The 17,902-nt window shown below is 41.5% G+C and overlaps 3 protein-coding genes across 3 annotated transcripts; all 3 read left to right on the top strand.

The window, feature by feature from the left end:
- Positions 1–449: 449 nt before the first annotated feature.
- Positions 450–2,393, top strand: Lip1 (Lipase 1). The gene is made up of 5 exons (XM_017170005.3): positions 450–692; positions 993–1,170; positions 1,236–1,591; positions 1,662–1,799; positions 1,859–2,393. The coding sequence occupies exons 1-5, from the start codon at positions 492–494 to the stop codon at positions 2,288–2,290; spliced, it is 1,305 nt and encodes a 434-aa protein (XP_017025494.1). The 5' UTR covers positions 450–491; the 3' UTR covers positions 2,291–2,393.
- A 1,588-nt stretch (positions 2,394–3,981) lies between these two features.
- On the top strand, positions 3,982–6,288 carry LOC108076886 (uncharacterized transmembrane protein DDB_G0289901). The gene has a single exon (XM_017169917.3). It carries the CDS (start codon positions 3,984–3,986, stop codon positions 6,087–6,089), a length of 2,106 nt encoding a protein of 701 aa, XP_017025406.1. The 5' UTR covers positions 3,982–3,983; the 3' UTR covers positions 6,090–6,288.
- A 1,283-nt stretch (positions 6,289–7,571) lies between these two features.
- On the top strand, positions 7,572–16,112 carry LOC108076878 (uncharacterized). Its single transcript, XM_070289025.1, has 3 exons — positions 7,572–8,651; positions 12,999–13,509; positions 15,458–16,112. Exons 1-3 carry the CDS (start codon positions 7,614–7,616, stop codon positions 16,039–16,041), a joined length of 2,133 nt encoding a protein of 710 aa, XP_070145126.1. The 5' UTR covers positions 7,572–7,613; the 3' UTR covers positions 16,042–16,112.
- The last annotated feature ends 1,790 nt before the right edge of the window (positions 16,113–17,902 follow it).

The raw sequence follows: 17,902 nt of genomic DNA, 5'->3' as shown, positions 1-17,902 counted from the left end.
AAATTATAGCAGTTAAAGCAGGTAGAGAATTTTTTTGATAAATACCAGAACATGTTGCAATGGAGCTCTGATAATATCTCTATAACATTGCTTCACTGTACTTCTTGCACTTGATAAGTTTCTGGTTTTCTGATTACTACGCCCCACGCATCCCAAATATAGCTTCCCCCCTGCACACCGCTCTTCCGGTGCCATATTTAATTAACTTGGCCGAAAACGTAAAACGCAATCAAAAGGTAAACAAAAGCAGGTAACACGTCACAGTGCGCAATGTTGTTGTCTGATCGAAAGTTTTTTCGTATTTCGGCATTCTTTTTTTTTATTATTTCGATTTTTTTTTTGTTTTTCTTTTTTTTTTTGTTGCAAGCCCTGCAGAAGTTCGTTGGTGTTTGACAGTTTTCGAATTGGTCTTCAGTTGAGTTCGCGTCGCGTTGCCTTGTGGTTGAGAGGTCCGCCGTGGTTTCACTTTCCGTAATTCAGCCGCAAATAAGATGCGCCAAAATCTGAGGATGCGGCTGGTCCTGCTGCTGGGCCTGTGTGTGCTCATCTGCAGGACACAGGGGCAGTTGATAGGCGGCGAAGAGGACGAGGAGGACGAGGAGGAGGAAGAGGAGGAGGAGAGCGTGGAGGATGAGACGCTGGAGGAGCGGCTGCAACGCAAGAACATTAAGCAGGACTCCACACTCAGCGTGGTAAGAAGATTAATGATTGCACATAGAACAAAATCGAGTTTTCAAATTATAGTATAACAAAATATTTCATAAACTTTAATCTACCGAAACTTTAGATATCGGAAAATAATGTGCTATTAACGATTTAATATCGATATCAGATAAAAAGGTTTATTGAAAATATAATACGTTATGATATAGATAAATAATAGGTCTTTATTTTATAAAAAATATGTCTGATAAGTATAGGGAATATTTTTAGCAGAGATATTGTTGCTTTTTATTATCCGTGCTCTCACTGTCATCGACTATCTCACACAGGACAAATTAATCGCCAAGTATGGCTACGAGGCGGAGGTGCATCATGTGACCACCGAGGATGGTTACATACTGACCCTGCATCGCATACGCAAGCAGGGCGCGCAGCCCTTCCTACTGCAGCACGGACTCGTGGACAGCTCGGCGGGATTTGTGGTAATGGGTCCCAACGTGAGCCTGGGTGAGTGTCCCTCTCTGTCCCCGTGATTAATGACCATGTGCTAACGGCCGGATCTCACTTGGCAGCCTACTTGCTGGCCGACCACGACTACGACGTGTGGCTGGGCAATGCGCGGGGGAATCGCTACTCGAGGAACCACACTACCCTGGACCCGGACGAGTCCAAGTTCTGGGACTTTAGCTGGCACGAGATCGGCATGTACGACCTGCCTGCTATGATTGACCATGTGCTAAAGGTCACTGGGTTTCCGAAACTGCACTACGGTGGACATTCGCAGGGCTGCACCTCCTTCTTTGTGATGTGCTCCATGCGGCCAGCTTATAATGAGAAGGTTCTGTCTATGCAGGCAATGGCACCTGCTGTGTATGCCAAGGAGACCGAGGATCATCCCTATATTCGGGCAATCAGTCTTTACTTTAATGTGAGTTTGGGTTCAATATAACAAGGATCCTTTATTTGAATTAACTTATCCCCTTATTATATATAAACAGAGCCTCGTGGGCAGCTCCATTCGAGAGATGTTCAATGGCGAGTTCCGGTTCCTGTGCCGCATGACCGAGGAAACGGAGCGACTGTGCATCGAGGCGGTCTTTGGCATCGTGGGTCGCAACTGGAATGAGTTTAACAGGGTAAAAATCCGCTTAAAACTACCTTTTCTTTCAGAAATAACCCATCGTAATAATTTCAGAAAATGTTCCCTGTGATTCTGGGACACTACCCCGCCGGAGTGGCTGCCAAGCAGGTGAAGCACTTTATCCAGATCATCAAGAGCGGTCGCTTTGCCCCATACAGCTACAGTTCCAACAAGAATATGCAACTGTACAGGGAACACCTGCCTCCGCGCTACAACCTCAGCCAGGTGACAGTGCCCACTTTCGTTTACTATTCCACCAATGACCTGCTGTGTCATCCCCACGACGTCGAAGCCATGTGCGATGACCTGGGCAACGTGACGGGCAAGTATCTGGTGCCCCAGAAGGAGTTTAACCACATGGACTTCCTCTGGGCCACGGATGTGCGAAAGATGCTATACCGCCGGATGCTGCAAGTGCTGGGAAAACTACCCGAGGATGCACCAGAGGAATCCACTCGGTCTAAGAGATGGTTTCGTATCAGATAGCAGGGATTATATATTAATTTATTAAATTTTAATTAAATTTAAGTATTTATTTATCAAGAAATATAGTAAGTAGAAAGTCAAGAGAGAGTTTCACAAATAAAAGCTAGGGGAAATAGGGCTTTATTCGGCTTACAAACTGACTTGATGAAAAATCTCTTAAGCTCATGTTGCCCCAAATTCAATATTTACTTAGTTATTCGACTCTTTGTACTTAGCTTTAACTGCGGAGAATATGCGAGTATTTGCATTTTGAAATATGCATGGCGAACTTCAGCGGAAGCGGAAGTCAAGTGTTTCTTTCGCCCCACAAAAGCCGTAACAGATTTCGCAACAACAGCAGCAGCATCAGCCAGCCGGCGGGTCGAGGTACATGCATTTGTAAGCAGATTTCCTGCGAGTACAATTTTCCATTTGCTGCCCCAGCAGATGCCAGTGGGCCAAGCCAGCTGACACCCGGGGCTAAGATGCTGCCTCTTCCGACCCGACCTTCTTGGGATTCGGCCCACATTGCCTCGGCATTTGCATTTCTGTGCAGCTCAGCTGCGCTTTTCCTGCATGCCAGCGAACACCAGCAAGCCAAGTTAAGTGAAAAACAGTGTCTAAGTTGGCGAAAAACAAAGTGCACGATGCTTCGAGAGTGGAAAATATAATTTTGTATCTGTATCTGGGCGGTGAGAGGGGCTTAAGAAACAAAAGGTATATACAAATAAATCGTTAGTATTGTCACAAAATCATAATTCAAATTTAACTTCCTAGAAATATGAGAAAATGCATAGGAATTATATTTATTAATGTTACATGAAGGGCCGTCGTCATAACAGCTGTAAAAATGATGCTAATTTTGTCAAGCTTTGATTAGGCAATTAATTGCTGAAAATATTTATAGACTAGGAAATGATAAATAACAGAAAAGCGAGTTTGAAATAGCCTTACCTTTAGTTGGATATATGAGCTAAAATTAAATATAGATAATGAAATTAATGAAGAAATGAGATATTCATTTACAGAGGTTTTCGATTCTTATAGACTTTTTCAAATGTATATTCCCCATTAAATATTAACTAAAAACGTATAAAAGTTTCTTAAGATATTCATATATGTTTTAGTTTACCTAAAACTTTCTTTTCAAAAACTAAGGGTAAACTTAAAACTTAACTTAAAAACTTTGACACCAAGAATTAATTGACCTTAATTTTAATACTTTGGTAGACTCTCTATAGCACGTGTGTTGTTTTTTCTTTTTTTAGACAAAGGTGAATCCCCCAAGCCAATAACCACCTTTCCTAAGCACAAAAAAAAAAAAAAAACGTTTGATAAATGCTTAGCAACTTGTTTTTCCTTCTTTCCGTGAATTAATTAACAAAAAAACGTCACCAACTATTAATGATAACAGTGAAAACTCCTCAACTTTCGTAGCTACATTTTATTAAAAGATATAAATGTTAGTAATATTTACTATTTGTTAAATTAACTATAGATTTCGTATAGTTTTCATCATCTTTACGTTTAATTTTAGTTTACAACTAGACAGGTTTACTTTTTTTTTCATTACATTAAATCTTATTTTAAAACTTTCCCTTTCCGAGGCTCAACTGTATCAATGTTATGACGTCTTTTGATACCTATCTAGGCGCATTTTGGGTTCTATATAAGCTTGCGGTTTTCTCGGAAAGCAGTTAGTGACATTTAAACAATGGTTCCCACGGGATTAATCTTCCTCTTGACTGCCGGCTGCGTGTCCTTGGCCTCCGCAGGTTTTGGCTTTGGCTTCGGCGGTGGAAGCATTGGACTTGGTGGCAATGGAGGTGACTCCAACGTGCAAGGAAGTCTGCCTGGCCTGAGTTTGGGTGGTAGCTACAACGGCGCAGGATCCAATGAAGCATCCATTGGACTTGGAGGCCTTTCGGCTGGCGGCACGCACTCTTCGGCATCTGCCGGATCATTGGTGAAACAAGCAGCCAACGGACTGCTGGGTGTGGCAGGAACTGGTGTGAATGCTGTAACTTCTACAGGATCCACTGCGGCCTCTCTGGGTGCCAAGGGGGCCTCTTTGGGAGCTCAGGCGGTAGATAAGGTTGCCAGCGGGCTCGTTGGGGCTGCCACATCAGGAGCTGGAACTGGATCGAACCATGCCGGTCATTTAAGCATTGGTTCGACGGGAAATTCCAACTCTGGAGCTGGCCACTTGAGCCTTGAAACCTCCGGAGCCACCAATTCCAACTACGCCTCTCTAGGAGCGGGACATTTGAGTATCGGAGCGAAGGGAAATACGGGAGCCAGCTCCTTGCATTCCAATACTGGATCAGCTTCTATTGGTGCTGGTCATCTGCACATTGGAACCTCTGGAACAACGAGCTCCACTACGGGCTCTAGTGGATCCAATATCAATGCTGGTCATTTGAGCATTGGAACAACTGGTTCCAGCGCTTTGCATTCCCATTCCGGCTCAGCTTCACACTCTGCGAAGATCAGTGCAGGACATGACAGCATTGGATCTTCATCTACTGGCTCTGGCTCAGCTGCCCTGCAAGCTGGCTCTGCCAAGATTACTGCCGGATCCTCGGGAAGTAAGGTGACTGGCTCATTAGCTACTGAATCTCATGGCCATGCTGGCCACCTAAATATTGAAGCCACTGGAGCTAGTTCCATGCACACCAGCTCTTCTTATCACAAAACAGGATCTTCCAAATTCACAGCTGGTCATGTGCACTATGAGTCCTCTGGCAGTACGTTTTCCGGTGCATCAAAAACCGGTTCCGGATCTGCATCCATTGGATCAGGATCTGGAGGACTTTTGAGTACTGGTGGATCCACTGGTTCCGGATCTGCATCCCTTGGTGGGTCAGCCCAGATCAAGGCGGAGCACTCCAAAATAGCTTCAACTGGAGCTGGTGCCTCGAAAACTGGTTCCAGCTCGGCCTCCCAGGAGACAGGCTCTGCTAAGATCAGTGCTGGACATTCGAATATTAAAGCTTCTGAAACTAGTGGATCCAGCACATTGCACACAGGCTCCGGCGCTGCATCCCTTGGAGTCGGACACCTGAATATCAAGACTTCCTCTACTGGAGCCACCAATTCCGGCGCCACCACTTCCGGAGCATCGCACTCAGCACATTTAAATATTGGCAACTCGGGTTCCACTACCTCTGGTTCTTCGGCGGGATCTTCGGGATCGGCGTCTCTCGGCGTGGGACATCTGAATATTGAATCTTCTGGTTCCAAGGACTCCAGTTCCTCTGCCGGATCTGGTCATCTGAGCATTGGTTCAACGGGATCTACTGCAGGATCTCATAAGATCAGCGCCGGACATATGAGCATCGAATCTTCTGGAAACACCGGTGTCGGATCACTAGGCTTGGCAGTAGCCCACCAAGCTACCTCTGTGACCCATGGAGTGGCCAGCGGATTATTGGGAGCTTCTGGATCTGGTGCATCTGGCCATACAGGTGCCGGATCTTTGGGCTTGGCTGGAGCCCACGAGGCTGCATCTGTGACCCACGGAGTGGCCAGCGGATTATTGGGAGCGGCTGCAGCAGGTGCCTCCGCCTTGTCACCGGTTTCTCAGGGTAGTTCTGGAACCCTTTCGCTGGGAGGCTCTTCGGCTACCCTAATAGCTAACGATGGTTCTCTTTCCCTTGGTGGATCCAATGGTTATCACAAGGGTAGTGTAAGTCTAGGAGGAAATGGCTTGAACCTTGGCGGCAATCTAGGCGGAAATTCCGGAAGCGCCGGTCTGGGACTAGGCGGTGCTCACCTTGGGGGCTCCATTAACCGAGGAGCAGGACTATTCCTTGGTTAGATCAGATTTAAGATAAATGTATATGATCGTTTAACTCAAGAGTATTCTAAATTAAAAATCTAACCCTACAGCTGATGAAAAATGTCTTGATAATACAGGCATAAAATATATATTACCATATTGTTACCTAACATCTCAGCAAAAAATGAATGAATTATAAATCAATATAAACAAAAACAATAAAGAATAGTTTACACAATGTATAGTTTTAATTATTGGAATCGGAAATGCTTCAACTTGCCTGAATGCACTTAAATTCTTCATAAACCTGCTACAGAAATTAAAACTTGGAATATTTAATAGAACTATTAATGCTTTATTACCAACCGAAATTAATTTACCAAATAAATCGTTACAATGTTTATTTAGGGTTTTATTAATTTTATATAACTCATTATCGTCCAACAGTCTGTTACGATTGTATTTTAATCAGTGAAGGCTGTGAAGTGACGTAGACCCTAAGGGTCATTGTCGTAACCATCGAACGCCTCCGCCGCATATCATTTAAATGAAAATCAATCTAATCTGGGCCCAACCAAGAGTCAATGCAGTTGATTCCAAAGCAAAACGATGATTAAATTTGTTTACATAAGATTCAGTGATTAAAAATAGTTGATGATGACGAGGCCTAGATACTCTCATTCATTGTGGTTGTATTTAATATTTTTTTAATTACTGTGGTGTTTTGTTTTCTATTACTTTTTGGTTTTCTTTTTTTAATTTTGGCTAAGATTCGACAACATTAACTGGATTCATCGATCATTTCATCTGATGCTTATCTTGATACCCCGTTGCTAGAACTTGGCTTTAAAAGTACAAAATTTTACCTATAGAGAGGATAGAGTGTTTTTTCCAGCATTTGTAGACAATCGAGCCCATTAAAATGTGTTGAAACTCGTTATTGTTCTCCACGGGAATAATTACACTGTTCAACCACAGTATATTTCTAACTATTAATGGGTCAAATTAATAGTTTGAACTTTAAACAGCTCAATGTTAAGTATAAAGTTTAAAGACACCGTATTATATTTAAAGGAAAGTAAACCAAAGACAGAAATACACTTAATATTATAATTAGTAAAGTAACTTAATAATATACAGCAATTCATATGTTATTGTTTAAAAACTTTAAGGATACAAAAGGCAAGTTTATTTTTCAATAATTTTACATCGACCTTGGAGTCAATTAATAATACTTCATTCATATATTAATATTTTTGGCCAACCCTTCCCTTTGTTAATAATTAATTTTACATTAAAATAAATTATAATTATTAAAAATACTATAACCTGCAGTGAAGTGCTGTTTGAGTTTTTGCCGGTCTTGACCCTAGGGATCTCAGAACTGGGAACGTGACTCGGCTCTCCGTTGCTGTTCTTTTTTTCGCGCTCTGCGAATTTATTTTCGCAAACATTTCGCTATTATTTGTACTTTTTTTGCAGCTTGCACGCCGGCGTCTCTTATAAAAGCCCAAGCAGCTCCAGGGAGCGCAGTCAGTGAGCCAAGTGGAGGCAAAGGTTCCGATGCGTTTGTTCTTAGTGCTGAGTGTTTGTGTGGCAGTGTCCTCTGCCGGCGGCTACGGAGGCGGCGGCTATGGAGGCGGTAGTGGTGGCCAAGCATCAGCCTCGTCCTCGGCGTCAGCTAGTGCCGGAGCTATAGGCGGTGGCATTGGAGGCGGAAAACATGGTGGTGGACACGGCGGAGGTGGAGGTGGCGATTTTGGAGGCGGCTTCGGCGGAGATGGTGGCGGCCTGTCCGGTGGATCTATCGGAGGTCCCTTCGAAGGTGGCGCTCATTCAGGAGGTGGTGGTCATTCTGGAGGTGGCGGCTTGATTGGCGGCGGTGGCGGCGACTTCTTAGGAGGAGGAGGAGGTCATTCTGGTGGCAACGGAATTGGAGGTGGCCATGCTGGAGGCGGCGGAATCGGAGGTGGCCATTCTGGAGGCGGCGGAATCGGAGGCGGCCATTCCGGAGGCGGCGGAATTGGCGGTGGAGGTCCTGGTTTTGGAGGAATCGGAAGCGGTGGCAGCTCTGCATCGTCGTCGGCCGGAGTAATTGGTGGTGGCGGCGGCGGACACGGAGGTGGCAAGCCTGGAGGTGGCTACGGCGGCGGCGGAGGTGGCGGAGGCTTCGGACCAGGAGGAGGAATCGGTGGAGGTCACTCTAAAGGAGGTGGACACTCCGGTGGTCACTCAGGTGGCGGCGGAATTGGAGGCGGTCCCGGATTCGGAGGCCACTCAGGAGGCGGTATCGGTGGAGGTCCCGGATTTGGACCAGGCTTCGGTGGTGGCCATATCGGAGGAGGAGGAGGAGGTTCCGGAATCGGTGGAGGAGGCGGCCACTTAGGTGGTGGCTTCAGCGGTGGGCACGGACACAAGCACGGTGGCCATGGAGGTGGAGGATACGGAGGCGGACATGGAGGCGGCGGCGGGGGATACGGAGGTGGACCTGGCGGCGGTGGTGGCGGAGGTGGCGGATATGGAGGTGGCGGCGCCCACTCAAGCGCTTCCGCTTCAGCCAGCTCTTCTGCAGGAGCTGGTGGTGGCGGTGGCTATCATGGCTAATCCTGGTTCCCTTATTCCTGTAATTCCTTCAATAGCTTTCAAGTATTACCCGAGATTTCAATAAAGTTTCACCACTTTTTGATTGTGGAAAAAAATAATCTTGTTGTATTTAATTTAAAAAATAATGATAAACTAATTATATGAATAAATTTATTAAAAAGCAAGCAGTCGTGTTAAACAAAATTAACTTTAAATATATTTAATTGCATTTAATTAACATTAGGTGAAAATTTTTATATTGTTTTTCTTATTATTGTATAAATATAACTATTACAAGTGTGAAATTCGTTTCCGGTAGTATTTTTTGGAGGTGAAAACTTGAAACACCCCAAAAATTTGACAGGCAGACATTAAAAGTTTCCCAGGGGGAAAACTCTTAATATGGAAACCACATGAGAAGCGTGAAAGTCACGTGATGTCCTTGATGGAGCATACTCTACCCGTTGAACAGCTGTCGACCGAGCGGATTCCGCGATGAAAACTTTCCCCTACTTTGGCGGTTTTCAAAGGAAAATCTGGCATGCAAAGTTTTTCATCGGAATTAATGGCCTATTACAGGGGACTTGTATTAGCCCCAAAACCCACGAAGACATTGATGCCACTCATGGCCACATAAATCTCTTAAATGGCCAAGACAGACTCTTCGCTCTCTTCTGGAGTTTTATGTGTCCCCCACAAACATTTATCATTAGGTAAAGTTTTACTATTGCAAATTGTTGCACACACAGAATGGCAACAAATTGAAATCTTAAGCAAGCGAAGGACGAAGGACCTCGCCAGAGGCTGAAAGTGCAGTTTTATTGCCAAAGGAGTGCAGCAGCTGCTGCTCTACACAGGAGAAAATATTTTTGAATAATTATTTGAATTTCTTAGGGGAAAAATAGCATTGACTTTTTTTTCCCTAATTATCAGTTTTTTAGTTTTTTAACTCACATTTTCTTCAGAAAAATACCCTTTTTCTATTTCATTATTTAGCCTTTAACTTTGACTTTTTTATTTTTCTCATGATTCCTCATTAAATATACCATGAAATTCCTTCAATTACCATCATTTTTATTCGCAGTGCTGTTTTCAGAGTCTCGAGTCCGTTGTCTGGACCCGGCAATAAACTCCGAGACCAATTTGCAGAAGGACGATGAACCCCTGTGGTGCAGTTTTGCAACATAAAAGCGGAAAAGCGGAAGTTGGGCCAACAGACGGTTGGCGGTTTGCCACAGAAGAGAGTCGAGTCGCTCTGGCTGCAACAGTTGTTGGCCTTTTGTCGGATTGACAATATTGCCCGGCACCGGGACCGAAGCCCTTTGTTTGCTGCAATTTATGTTAGGCAATAAAATAAAGTAAATGTGAAATGTTTATCAATGTGCCAATGTGCATATTTCAGCGCCCAGGCGGCTCAACTCTCAGGTGGAGTTGGCGCCACAAAGTATGCAGAATTCCGGCCGACCCGGAAAACGATACCTCGCCACTTCATGGGAGCCCTAAAAGTATACACGATAAATGCTGGGCGATCCCCAGCATTTTAATTAAAATTAAATAATTCAGATTGCATATCAAACGATGGTTTACGCTGGTCATGTATATATCGTTTTGTTCATTAGCCCGGCGGTCGCATAATTGAAAAGTTTGCCCTGACGCAGAGCACGGCCGTTTTTCAATTTGTGCGGGAAAACTATGGAAAACGGTAATAACAATAACGATAAATGCTGCGAAAATAGTACAAAGCATTGATTACAGGTCAGAGTGTGTGTGCGGAGTGTGTGTGCGGAGTGTGTGTGTAGTGTGCGTTTACATAATTAACATGACGTTCATTAGTTGGCATTTAAATAATATTTGATGTTGTCGGGGCCAACAGTTCAGCCTACTTCCTGCTCCTCGCTAATGGGATAATATTCCTTTTTGGCCAGCATCAAATTATTTCAATTTTAATGGATTTTAATAAACAAATATTGGCAATTGCAGTTCATTACAAGAGCCAGTACTCTGGGTATTTATTCAGGGGAATAGTATATAGGAAGTTATTATAAAAATTGTTTAATAATTCCCATTCGATGCTGCGCCATTTCATGGCCATTAATCATGCCACACAAATAAGAATTACATAAAACCCAGGCGGCTTATTTAAAGTCTTCACTAATTTGGCAAGAAAGATAATAAATAAAAGGAGTATATAAAAAAAACAAACGATCCCGAGGGTGACCGACCGGTTCCATTAGGCGACTATGTTACGGACTTTTTGCATAAGCCGAATAACGAAAACAAAATTCAAATCACCGGCGAATTAATGAATTTATTTACTAACACTACACAGCAGGTCTCAAAGTACAAATTAAGGAGATCCCTAACTAAATTCGATGCCAAAAATCACCGAATTCTAATAATATTGTTAATTGAATTTTCACATCTTGCTGCAGTCAGGGGCCTGGAAAACCCCTTCGGATATGAGTCGCTAATCGCCTATCATATCATCTGGAACGGTGTGTGCTATGACGACACTGGAACTGGTTTTTAGATTCTATATAGCTCTGGTATTTGTGTTTGTTTGTTGTTTTCTTAATTAGCAACAGTTGGCAGCGAGAACGAATCTCTAAAAAATCTCGTTCTTCGCGCTTGGGAGACTTTATTGTTATGGAAACCGATCCCGAGTCCCGAAATGTGGGGTTTTTGTAATGGCAATTGAGAGAGGTGTATCATTAGGCTTGGTGATTTTTTCTTTACCCGCTAATGATCGCTGCAAACATATCATTTTGCATAGAGCGAGTGTGTAAAGTTAAAATAGCCATGAATGGGAGATTTCACTCTCCCGGCTATATATCTCTCACTTAGAGCAAATACAGGTAAGATCGTGTGGGATTTATTTACTTTATTGAAACTGATCGGGGCAAACAGAACTACTGTTCGGTATTTGTAAGCTATGGCAGTGTATAAACCCAGTTAAGGTTGATCGGGTTTGATTTAAATGTTTTATATGATTTGGTGAACTTTTTATAGATTATAGATTGATTGATTGAATTTTTTTTATTAAATTTTGTGGCCCCTATGCGGGGTTTTATAAAGGGTTCAACATTCACTTGAAACTTTCTCTTTTATTTTTAGCTTTATATAAAAGCAATTTTTTTTTAATTCCATTTTAAACACTACTTCTTTCCAAATAAATTCTACTTTAACTTAAAGAATTTTAGATATATTCAAGGATAATTTCAAGAATCTCAACAATGATGGCTTAAGCGATCGTGGACTGAAGACTTTCTGGGTCGGACTGAACCACCTCTCCGTGCAGAAAGATCGCAAAACCTAGAGAAATGCCCAGTGATCTCACCATCACCTGCTCCAACTGCCCCATCCACTCCACACGAGCATCTTTTGTTTGACAACAACGCCATCGAAACCGCTTTCGGACGAACAAAACAAGATCGGGGGGAATAAACTCTTCAAGATGAACTTGTCAGATGATCGGCATTAGAAGAGATCAAACGGCGATGACTAAGTAGTACCCTCGATCGCGGTGGGGAAATACGCAGATCAGGAAGAGCACGGTCCCCGAATGGGTTTTGTAAACACTCTGACAATTCTCTACACCACTTGGGTCACCTGGGCGTGGGTCGTCGAATGGTGATAATTATGCGTTTTCAAATATCGAAGCCTGTTTGGGGAATCACCCGGCAAACAAAGTCACCATTTCGGCCGGCAAGACACTAGACAGCAAAAAAAACAAATAAAATGTGGTTTCATTTTGTTAATTATTTGATAGTGTTTTGGTTAAATACTTTCGATCATTTATATTAATTAATATTATAATCGATTATCAATAGTTAAAAATTTAATGTAGGGCTTATGTTTAAAAATTATACAACTTTAATCTTTCTTTGTATTTATACTAATCTATACTAATCAAAGATGGTCTTTAACTCATAAACACTATAAAACGAATGTTTAGAAACTATTTTATTTATTTATAGAGAAACTAAATGTTTTTTAAATATCCTAGAGTAATAAATATTTAACCAAAACAGTAAAAAATGTTGTACCTTTTAAAGCAAAATTATAATAATAAACTGTAAAAGGAATACCCCTTAAATAATGTGTAAACTTTTATATTTTTTTTTTGGTTTCTTCGTAAGCTCGATAAATTTAAACTTAATTTTTTTTGTTGCCCTGTGTAATTAGATCTTAAAGCAAATGGACTGAAATAAAAAAGAAAACCGGTAGGTAGGTGGTCGGTAGGTGAACTGCCGAAATCATTTATCACCGCCATCTCGTCTCGTCTCGTCTCAACCGTCGCATTTTTGACTCGCCGGCTCCGGCTTTTTGGAGACAATGCAAGCACAAGCGGTATAAATACTATAGCAAGTTCGCCGAGAGTCCGTCAGTTCCAGTTCAGACAACTCAGTGATCGCACATAGAATCCAGATCGATATCGATATGAAGACTCTCATTGTTCTTGCCCTGCTGGTGGCTGCTGCCTCGGCTTTGCCGCAATTCTTTGGTCCCGGAGGTCCCGGGGGATTTAGAGGGCCCGGCGGATTTGGAGGTCCCGGAGGATTCGGAGGACCCGGCGGATTCGGAGGCTTTGGGCCCTACGGAGGTGGTGGATACGGAGGAAACCCCTACGGAGGTGGATACGGAGGAAACCCCTATGGTGGATATGGCGGAAATCCCTATGGCGGATTTGGCGGAAATCCGTACGGAGGCTTCGGAGGTGGCCGTCATCGCCATCATGGAGGCGGTGGCCGTGGAGGTGGAATAGTTGCCCCCGTTGGTGTTGCCTCATCATCAGCTTCTTCGAGTGCCTCGTCCAGTGCTGGTGGCGGAGGAGCGTCCTCTTCAGCATCCTCATCGGCTTCATCGGCTGCCGGCGGTGGTTTCTTCGGATAAACGTCCTATCCTAATTTAGTTTAGCTTAAGTTATTATTAAATGTTTGAAGAAAGTCTGAAGTAAACAAAAATTGTTGAAAATCCAAATCGAAAATAGTGTTCTTTAATTAACATATTTTTTTTATAAACTTTTTTTTCAGTTATTTTTAAACCATATAGTTATAGAAAATGAGATTATGTTTACTGGAAAAATATTCATAATTCTATTTTCAGCGGATCTATGCTGTCTAAGACTTTATCAGTAATAACCAGCAAATATTTCTACCTGTATAAGGTAATATGTCATATATAATGAATTTTCTTACCTGTCTTAAGCTGCAGGACAACCCAATGGTAATTACCTGCTCCCTTTTGTAATTGCTTAATTAGCAAACTATTAAAAGACCATTAGTTTAGCCGCCTGAGATTTGGTAAGATTTTGTATTTATTACTTACTTATTACTTCCTTTAACTTATTTATTTAATTAAATCTAGAGCTTAATGAACGCTTTAAAATAGCTATTGTTATTAATAACATATTTTTTCTGTCACTTAAACTCAAACAGATGCTTTATCAATATTTTCGCCGAACCGCTACTGTTTATATTTGTGATCAATGGCTTCTGAGCTGCATAAAACTGCCGTTAATTTATGCATATAAGTCGGTAGAAATAATAAAAATAGTTGCACATACAATTGTCATACAGTTTCGACTGGATTTTTGGCTTGAATGTTGCGGGCTTTATGGATATATCAGACTTTCCAATGCCCTGTTGCATATTTATGTGCCCTACTAAATTTTTTTTTAGCTTGGTTGGCACAGCATTTACTGGGACTCCCCTCAGATCATGACACCTGTTCAGTTCACAGATCCTTACATTTAATGTTGACGAAATCCAAATCAAAATAAAAAAATTTGAATTACAAATTTTGTTGTGGGATTTTTGTTTTTTGCCTTTCATTGCTTTTTGGTATTAATTCGATTAATTAACATTTCGAGAAAATACACGTTTTATAATATTATCAATTATACGCGGCTTTTATGGAAATAATAAACAAACAAACAAAAGCAAACATATAAAAAGTTAAGAGTCGCGAAAAAATCGAAATAAATTATAAACCTGAGGTCCAATCGATAATGATTTTAGCATAAATTATTTCGCGGACAGTTAAATCAGTCATCTGCTTCTAATACAACGGAGAAATTTAATCATTAACCAGATAGAGATGCCTCAATAGGGAACTAGTTCTTTTAAATATTATAATTAAATTAGATAAGTTTATTTTTATTTTAGTTTAAATGAGGTCCGAGATGGTAGCAAAGAATATACATTTAATTTAACTTTTCGAACTAGTAATTTTTTAGCAAAAGGCCAAGGATATAATTGCAGAGTCCACTTTTAACATGAAAATAAGTGATCTTAATTATACAATAGATGCCTAGTTATTCTCGATACTAAATTTTATAAAAAAAAAATATATATAAAGAACAACACATTATAATAAATAAGTTTATAAATGTTCAACTTCGAATAAACAATTTGCATATTTTCCTAAACCCGAAATATACCTTGGGGAATAATTATATCTCTGCGCCTCCAAAACTAGTTGATCCATGACATCACTGGCGCCTCATCTACGTCCGCCTATATAATTTTATATATAGTTTGTGGTTTACCTGTAAGCGGGCAGCAGCAGCACAAGGGGGGCGCGTCCGAGTGTCCGAGCGTCTGAAGTGCTCGAGATGATCGTAGGTGAGATCAACCGGTTGCAGCGGCCAGGTCTAGGCGACGGTGTCTGGGGCCTGCTGCCGATCTCGTACGTTCCGAACCTGCTAATGAGCCGGGCCATAAATATATGTGATCCATTGTTGTTGTTGTTGTCGGAAAGATAGTGCGCGCTACAGGGTGGATCACCGAAATCGCCGAACCTTTTCCCGAGGCGGAACTGAATAAAAGCCGCCGGCTGCCGGTGCAGGAACCAAGTGTTTGGACCACTCTCGAGGCGACAACAACCCAACATGAAACTATTCATCGCGCTCTCCGTTCTGGCGGCCGTGGCATCTGCCCTGCCGCAATTCGGCGGCGGCAACGCCAACGCCAATGCGAACGCTAATGCCAATGCTCAGGGATTCGGAGGAGGCCGTCAAGGATTCGGAGGTGGCCCAGGATTTGGTGGTGGTCCAGGATTCGGCGGTCGCCCAGGAGGTGGATTCGGTGGCCCTGGATTCGGCGGTCCTGGATTTGGCGGCGGCCCTGGATTCGGCGGCGGCCCTGGATTCGGTCCTGGATTTAATCGTGGAGGTGGAGGTGGATTCGGCGGTCGCCCAGGAGGTGGATTCGGCGGCGGTGGATTCGGCGGTCGCCCAGGAGGTGGATTCGGCGGCGGTGGCGGCGGTGGTGGCTCCGCTTCTGCTTCAGCGTCTTCTTCGGCGTCGGCTGCTGGCGGCGGTGGACGTGGAGGCGGTGGCTCTGCATCCGCATCCTCTTCATCCTCTGCTTCTGCCAGCGGTGGTGGCGGTGGATTCCGCGGCTAAGCCAAGACAAAAAAAAAAAAAAAACCATTAAGAATTTAAGCAATAAGAAATGACTGTGAATAAAACGTAAATAAATTAAAAAGTAAATACAAAAAATATGAAAAGAATTTGTATGAAGCGGAAAGGGTTAGGTGGAATAGTTGAAGTATTTATAATATTTATAATTTATAATGTGTAAAAGCAGAACTATGATTTACACTTTCAAATTTTTGTTGATATTCACATGTATATTTTTATATATATGTTAATTCATAATATATCATCGGGCCTCATTTGTTTGCTGTGCTGCTGTTTGTTTGTGTTTACTATTAATTTTTATACCCTTGCAGGGTATTATAATTTCAGTCAGAAGTTTGCAACGCAGTGAAGGAGACGTTTCCGACCCTATAAAGTATATATATTCTTGATCAGCATCAACAGCCGAGTCGATCTAGCCATGTCCGTCTGTCCGTCTGTCTGTCTGTCCGTCTGTCCGTCTGTCTGTCTGTCCGTCTGTCCGTCTGTCTGTCTGTCTGTTTCTACGCAAACTAGTCCCTCAGTTTTAAAGCTATCTGAATGAAACTTTGCATATAGTCTTCTATATGCTCTCACTGCTATATATGTCGGAACGGGCCGGATCGGACGACTATATCATATAGCTGCCATACAAATGTTTGATAAATTTTTAGAAAAAAAAGTATAACTTGGCTGTTTTTCAATATTTTTGCATCATTTTTGAGATATAGCCATTTTATATTATTCCAGAATTTTGGTAAAAATTTTATGAAAATCGGACGACTATATGATATACCTGCCATAGGAACGATCGAGAAATTAATAGAAATAAAATTATAGCTTCGTTGTTTTTCAACGCATTTTTATTTACTCTGAGATATACGTTTTTTTTATTATTCTAGAATTTTGGTATAAATTTCATAAAAATCGGACAACTATATCTTATAGCTGCCATAGAAGCGATCGGTAAATGTATAAAATATATAAAGCTGAGAATGTAAAACTGTAACTGTCAAACTGTAAACATAATAAGTATAGGTAAAATGTAATGAAACTCTGTTTTGTGAGTGTTTTCAGCATTTAAATCTATAAAATAAACATCAAAACCAATCTGCAAGGGTATACAAACTTCGGCGTGCCGAAGTTAGCTTCCTTTCTTGTTTTCTTCTAATATGTTATAAATGAGTAGAATAAATATTACGTAAATAATTCCTTATTTTACTATAATTATTTATCAATCAATTTTAAAATAAAACAGAATAATAGACACTTTAGAACTTTAGTTAATTACATTAGCAAAAATTAGATACACAAATTAAAGCCGAAATCGAAGCAGCGCTAAAATTTAACTTTAATATAATTTTTTTTTATTTATTGACAAGATTCTAGGCTTTGATTTTTGGTTTCGTACTCTTTTATTTCCTATGTTATTTTATTTAAGTTATTGCCATGATCTCGCAATATTAGTTCTTCCTTAATTTGCTTTTTAATATTAACATTTCCTGTGTCCTTAAGACATTACTTTATTCTTGCACTTTCAAATATATATGGCAAAGTTCATAGCAAACAGCTAACGTCAGCCGATCTGATGTGATAACACGTGTGGTGAATTTCATCGATTTGACCTGACTTCTCCCCACGCACGTCCACATCTTAAATTATCATTTTTATTTCCCAATTCATTTGAATTTCAAATTTAGTTTGAGAGGAACAGAAAAACAAACCTTTATCCATATGCCTGAAAATTATGTTAATTTCTGTAGGGGCTTGTGTGCGGTTTACAGGAAAAAAAATATGAATTCGGTATTTAAAATGGGATGGAATAAATTGGGATTGATAGTAGAACAAGGAAGCGCTTTCAAAAGTG

The sequence above is a fragment of the Drosophila kikkawai genome, chromosome 2L, assembly GCF_030179895.1.
Source record: "Drosophila kikkawai strain 14028-0561.14 chromosome 2L, DkikHiC1v2, whole genome shotgun sequence".
In the NCBI taxonomy this organism is placed as follows: Eukaryota; Metazoa; Arthropoda; class Insecta; order Diptera; family Drosophilidae; genus Drosophila; species Drosophila kikkawai.
Note: the sequence above shows the minus strand (reverse complement) of the source record. Positions and strands in the feature narration are given on the sequence as shown.